This window comes from Alosa alosa, chromosome 13, assembly GCF_017589495.1.
Source record: "Alosa alosa isolate M-15738 ecotype Scorff River chromosome 13, AALO_Geno_1.1, whole genome shotgun sequence".
NCBI lineage: Eukaryota > Metazoa > Chordata > Actinopteri > Clupeiformes > Clupeidae > Alosa > Alosa alosa.
The window spans coordinates 9,719,708-9,725,704 of NC_063201.1; the positions used below are offsets into that span (position 1 = coordinate 9,719,708).

The 5,997-nt window shown below is 47.4% G+C and overlaps 1 protein-coding gene across 1 annotated transcript in view; it reads right to left on the reverse strand.

The window, feature by feature from the left end:
- Positions 1-4,591, reverse strand: part of LOC125306649 (A disintegrin and metalloproteinase with thrombospondin motifs 16) — a 58,187-nt gene extending 53,596 nt beyond the window's left edge. Inside the window, exons 1-3 of the mRNA XM_048262140.1 lie at positions 4,096-4,591; positions 3,906-3,990; positions 3,009-3,346 (exon numbers count right to left, since the gene is read on the reverse strand). Of these exons, the coding sequence (XP_048118097.1) occupies positions 3,009-3,346; positions 3,906-3,990; positions 4,096-4,185 (513 nt within the window). The 5' untranslated portion in view covers positions 4,186-4,591. The remainder of the gene's footprint in view (positions 1-3,008; positions 3,347-3,905; positions 3,991-4,095) is intronic.
- Positions 4,592-5,997: the final 1,406 nt, after the last annotated feature.

Genomic DNA, 5,997 nt, shown 5'->3' on the forward strand with positions numbered 1-5,997 from the left:
TTCAACACCTGCTGTGGGCCTCGCTGGTTTTCTCTTCAAGCAGCTACCAAGGCCCAACCACAGTCTTGTTCAAGACTTTTAAAGGGCTATCCAATGGCGGTGGTCTAACATAGATGTCCGGCCCCATATTCCAGAGCCATCCTGGGTGTGGAAGGGCATGGCCAGTGCCTAACCTGCCTGGAGTAGATCACATCCAGGCGGCTCTCTGCTTGCCAATTCACTGCCAACACTATGCAGTGTTGGAACCTTGGGCACTGTACCTTCGGACCTCGGTCTGCGAATCCATGTCTGAGTGTTCTGCCCACCTCAACTCTCAGCGCTCTCTGCGGAGGCGATGCCGCTCTTCGACTGCAGACGCCGTTCGTGGTGGGGCAGACGCCACTTGTGTTGGGGCAGACGCTGCTCGTGGTGGGGCAGATGCTGTTCGTAGTGGGGCAGAAGCTGGGGCAGATGCTGCTAGTGGTGGGGCAGATGCTGCTCGTGGTGGGGCAGATGCTGCTAGTAGTGGGGCAGATGCTGTTCATAGTGGGACTTCCTCCCTGATCTTTGCTTGTGCGCTGGCTTGGAGCCCCGGGTGTCAAGAGCAGTGAGCCCTTCACTGACCTGTTCCGGCTCGGAGAGGCAGATGATCGGGATCGTGTTGGACCGAGCCAGAGAGTTGCTTCACATCCCCTGTCGATGACAACCGAAAACAGGATAGACGGCTGCTTCTTTGGAGCTCGGCCCACAAATTACGACCGTCCACTCCCCACATTTCCCGGACTTCGCTCACGAGATCCCGCTTTCGTGGAACACCCCCTTCTCTGCACGTACAGTATGCCGGTCCAAGGGTACTCAGCCGCCCCTCGCACTCAGGGGCCGATGCTCTCGGGTTCACCGCCACCACTTCTTGAGTGATACTTGACCACTTCTTGAGTGACCGCTTCTCTGGCAGAGAAGGCGTACATCTGCGTGGGGCAATCCTGCTGAGGCCTCTATGTGGCAAGCAACCTCCAAGTCCACTGTGGAGAGCTACTCCACCTGCCGGACCTCTAAGTGACAGCCGACACTCTCACGGAGCTGCGGAAGATGCTCCATTTCACACTCTGCGCCGTCTAGGGCTCTGCACTAGTCCAGGACACTGGGTTTCCTAGTAGCTCAACCTTACTCTGTTGAACATAATATAATAACAGGAATGGTGTGAGCTGCTACTAATCACTGCATGTATGAACAGCAGGTGATGAAGGGGTCCAGGATAATCACTAACTGCAGAGGCAACTGGGCAAAGCTTCCCACTGTCACTACAGCAGTAAATTCGTTACTTGCTATCTCACATGCCAGAAAGAGTAAACACAATACAACTGAGATCCAAAACAATTAACAACAACAACTGCATAGATATATACAAACAAAACAGAATAGATCTATACAAACAAAACAGCACAGATCTACACACAAAACAGCACAGATCTACACACACAACAGCACAGATCTACACACAAAACAGCACAGATCTACACACACAACAGCACAGATCTACACACAAAACAGCACAGATCTATACACACAATACAGCACAGATCTATACGAACAAAACAGCACTGATCTATACACACGAAACAGCACAGATCTATACACACAAAACAGCACAGATCAACAGAATACACAATAGGACAATAGAAGAATAGCACAGGTTTACATCACACACATCACACAGCTACAGCGATTACAACACTTGAATGGTATATTAGCACTTACTGTAATCTCCACAGTGGCATTTCATATTGTATATAGGGGGAGAACACAGTCTTTCAGATTCCTGTTCCTCTGAGATCTCAATCCAACTAACTTTACTGTGCAGCCAAGAATGGAAACTTTGGTTCGGTTAGCCATATGGTTAAATTTATGTGGATACTTTGACTTTCACATTCTGTCTGTTGCATTCTGAAAGACGGGTTGACATCTGTGGTGAGCAGTGCAACTGCCCCCCTATGCTGCCAAACCTGTCGCCTCCAGCCCAATAAATAACCATACCCACAAAATACTAAAGGCACACACAGAGACAAAATCATGTTTTTAGCCTCGTTAACATAATTTACAGCCATCATGAACTCTGTATAGACACAGCTGTGTCCAAAAGAGTGATCTTTCCCTCTGATGGGACGAAGGTGTGTGCCAATCGCTTGGCCGAGCCCCTTGAGTTGGAGTGAGTTATCAGCTGCTGATGACGTTATCAGGCAGGGCTTTTAATTTGTAGTGGCGGCAGCCAGCTACAAGATGAACGTAGCTGTATTTTGGCGGCGTGTTCTGGATTCTGTTTCGGATTCTGATCTGGAGAATAGAACTGCTACTTGCCAATGTCTTTTCTCACTCAGATGGACCCTTTTCACAGTGCAGAGAGGAGCCATCTGCCGCTCAGTATGTATGCACCTGCGGGACTTTGCTTACATGAAGTCTTTGCATGCTTTTGCATGCTTCAGTGTGAATGCAAACACAACTGAGTGGACATACCAGCCCCAAAACATTTATTGAGATTTTGGTCATTTCACAGTGAAATGATGAACTTCAAATGTACACAAAGTCTGGAGAACGGGCTCTGATTTCCTGGGGAATATGTGAAAGAAGATAAACAAACACATACACACACGCATGCGCACATACCCACACACACACACACACACACACACACACACACACACACACCTTAAACTATACCAGAGGCTGCATAAGCATACACAAACAGTGCCAACATGCCCCCAAAGTGTAGCACTGTAGCTGCCTGGCAGCATTAGCTGTTGGCTGCAGCAACTCTAGCTAGGTGAAACCAATTGTTTACATTTTTTTTCGTAGCGACACTACTCAGTGACCTCGAGAAACAGAGATTTATGTGAAAAATCACTGGAATTCCCCTTTAACATGCACACCAATATTGCCACACACATGCACGAAAACACACATATAGTATATATACTGAGGATACACTTATCAAGACATACAAACGTATAAATGTGTGCTGTTTCCAGACTCACCATTCCCCCACATGTCGACAGAGCCACTGAGGAGTTGACCTCTGACCTGAGTGTGCCTTGATAAAAGCAGAGGTCTTGTGGGCTGTACTCATGCAGGCTGACCGTTGCATTGTGGTTCAGTCGCTGGACCTTGAATCCAGGGGCAATGAGCCCGTTGGACCACCTCAGCTCCAAATGGAAGTTCTGGCCCAGCCCGCTGAGCCTGAAGTGGACCAGGTCAGGGGTACCGGCTGTCTTGCCAAGGTCCAGAGAGCGCCGGTGCCGTTGATGATGCGCCACGGCATGCGAGATGTACCGCCCCTCGTGGTCCACTTCAAACGGAGCCACCAGCTCATACTCTGAATGACAGACATGGAAGAGGGCCAATCACAAGGCAGGCATGCTCATGTACTACAAGAGTCTGAAAGGAAAGTCTGTCTTTCAGGGTAGCATGAGTGATTGTGTGTGTTGATGGCTTTTTACTGGGTTTATATGACATAGGAATACTGTGCAAAAATGAGTTATAATAAATCATGCTTTTACAAAATTGGATATAAATACTTAAACATTACATATCACTAATTTCAGAGTGATGAGTATCACTAGGCTACTGTGTAATTATATCTCTGCAGGCTGCCAACATCTGCCTCAACAAGTCTCTCGAACTGTCTGACATGCTTGTGAGAGCGCAGAATATGCATTTATAGAGATTTATGAGTGACGACACAGTAACCGGAGAAACCACACACACACACAAACACACACACACACACACATTGTGCATTTGGGTTGACTGCAGCATTTGTTTTCTTACAGTCATATGGCAAATCATTATTTCACCATTAATGGTAGTTGAATGCCATTATTGCTTTAGAAGCTCGTTTTAGCGATAGCAGCCGAGTCTCCAGCGCTTCTCACCTGTGTTAGGAGGTAGCGCTAAGGACTCCAGCAGAGACTGTCCGTCCTCAGGGCTCTGTCCTGGCGTAGACTCTGGTGGACGAAGCTGCGTAGATAAGAACAAATTCTTTGGTTAATTAAAATGATAATGGGATCATCCTTTGGTCACGTCTCATTTACACTTTTGAACGTAAACAGCGATGTGACTTACCTCTCGGACGTCCAGCGCGCTCACCAGCTGCAGAAGAAAAAGAAGTCCCGCCAAGTTCCGCAGGTTAAGGGTAGGACCCCCCGCGCCCATGTCTCTGATAGTCCAAAACGTGCCCAAAGCGCTGGAGCCAGCGCAAAACAGCCAAAATAGCAAAATTATGGTGCGTCCCTCAAACGCGCACCTGACCAGAGGAGAGAAGACATCTGGAGGAGGTTCAGGTACTCATCGGACTCCCAGTCACTCTTGCGAAACGTTACAAACAACCAACAAATAAATCACACTGTAACATCACTGAGGAGAGAGGCTACGCTGCCGGTCCGTTTTCCGTTCTCCACTCTCCACTAAAGAACCCGCAGTCGAAGAAAAAATTTCCATGGCATTATCATTGCGTCTGGCGCAAACAGACTTACATTTTCTTACAGCATACGAGTCTAAAATACGGGTGCAATAAATTCGAGGCGTGAAAGCAGGCTAATTCCTAGACGGGTGGTTGTCATATGCGCACCGGCTCCAGAGGTTTCTGATGACTGAGCTCGTGCGCAATACTGCTCACTCTCCACCGACTGTGGGGCCGGCCAGCCAATCACACCCCACACCTGTGCACGAGCCCAGCAGGGGGCCGATGATTGGGCGACAGCCAAACTTTCTTGTCTTACTATGAATGTATGTGCGACATTCACAAGTTCCTGACTGTATGCAATGTTGATACCAGACAGCGAGGGTACTGCTTTAAGGGTCAATTCGTCCCGTGATTTTATGACACCCACACAGAGAAAGACGTATATATTTGTTCATAATTTATCCAACTCAAACATTTACATGGATGAACTACACAGAAATGAATAACTACAGTCACCACAGTAGCCTGTCCACAACTAGGTCTTTGCACGAGCTGGTATTAATATTATCTATCGCAGTACCTGACCTGGCATTTCTAATTGCCACTATGCTGACAGTGAAGTTGTCAAGTCGACTTGAACCCCCCTAGCGGTAAATAATACTCTAACAAGAGCCCATTACTGTAAATTAACACCAGAGACAGATGTGACGTGAGTTTGGTGTTAGGCGGCTGTTACGCTATCAGTAACATTTCAGAGATTGACTGGTATTTCTGTCATCCTACCAGCATGGCAGACCGCGGAAAGTCGGTCTCTCCTCTTTCTCCAGGGATGGATGCAGAGACAGACGAAGAATCGTGGTAATTACATCTACCTCTCAAACCTACCATGCTGCTTTTGAATTGTTCAGGAAATTAGTAGGCTATCCCCGAGAATGCCACAACATTGTCAGAATAAGTGACCATAATAACATCTGTTATCGAACTGTTTGTCTCTAGCCTAATCATATCCGTATGTTTTGGAGCACACTAAACGTACTGTCTTAATGTTTTAATGCCCCTGGATGTCAGTAACCTAATTCGTTTTACATTTAGCATATCATAAAATTACAATCGGTATCCGTCATAACATTTATGACTAATAGTCACCAAGCGCAAAGCAAAGTGCACAAGGAAAGGCATGTAGTTCTACACATCATATTGTTGGCGACGATGTGCTGAATCCTGTCATGGTGTCTTTCGTTTTCCGTCTTCATCAACCGATATGAGTGCGTGGCTGATTTATGGAGGACCGAGGGGAGGCTGGGTCGGGGGCCATGGAGAACAACGTGTCACAGCGTCCACTCCTTGGCCTCCGCTCAGTCGATGGTGACGCCACGGGACTCGTGCGTATCCGTGGCAACTTCATGCTCGTTCGGGGGATTTCCAGGGCCAGACACACGTATCAGAGTTGAGGGAGAGAAGACAGAGAAGTGAATTATTTTCTGTTCTGAATTATCTGAATTATTTTCTAATCTAGCCGTTACTCTTCACTTGATATCCTAGTTTTTCAATTTGTTCTGTGC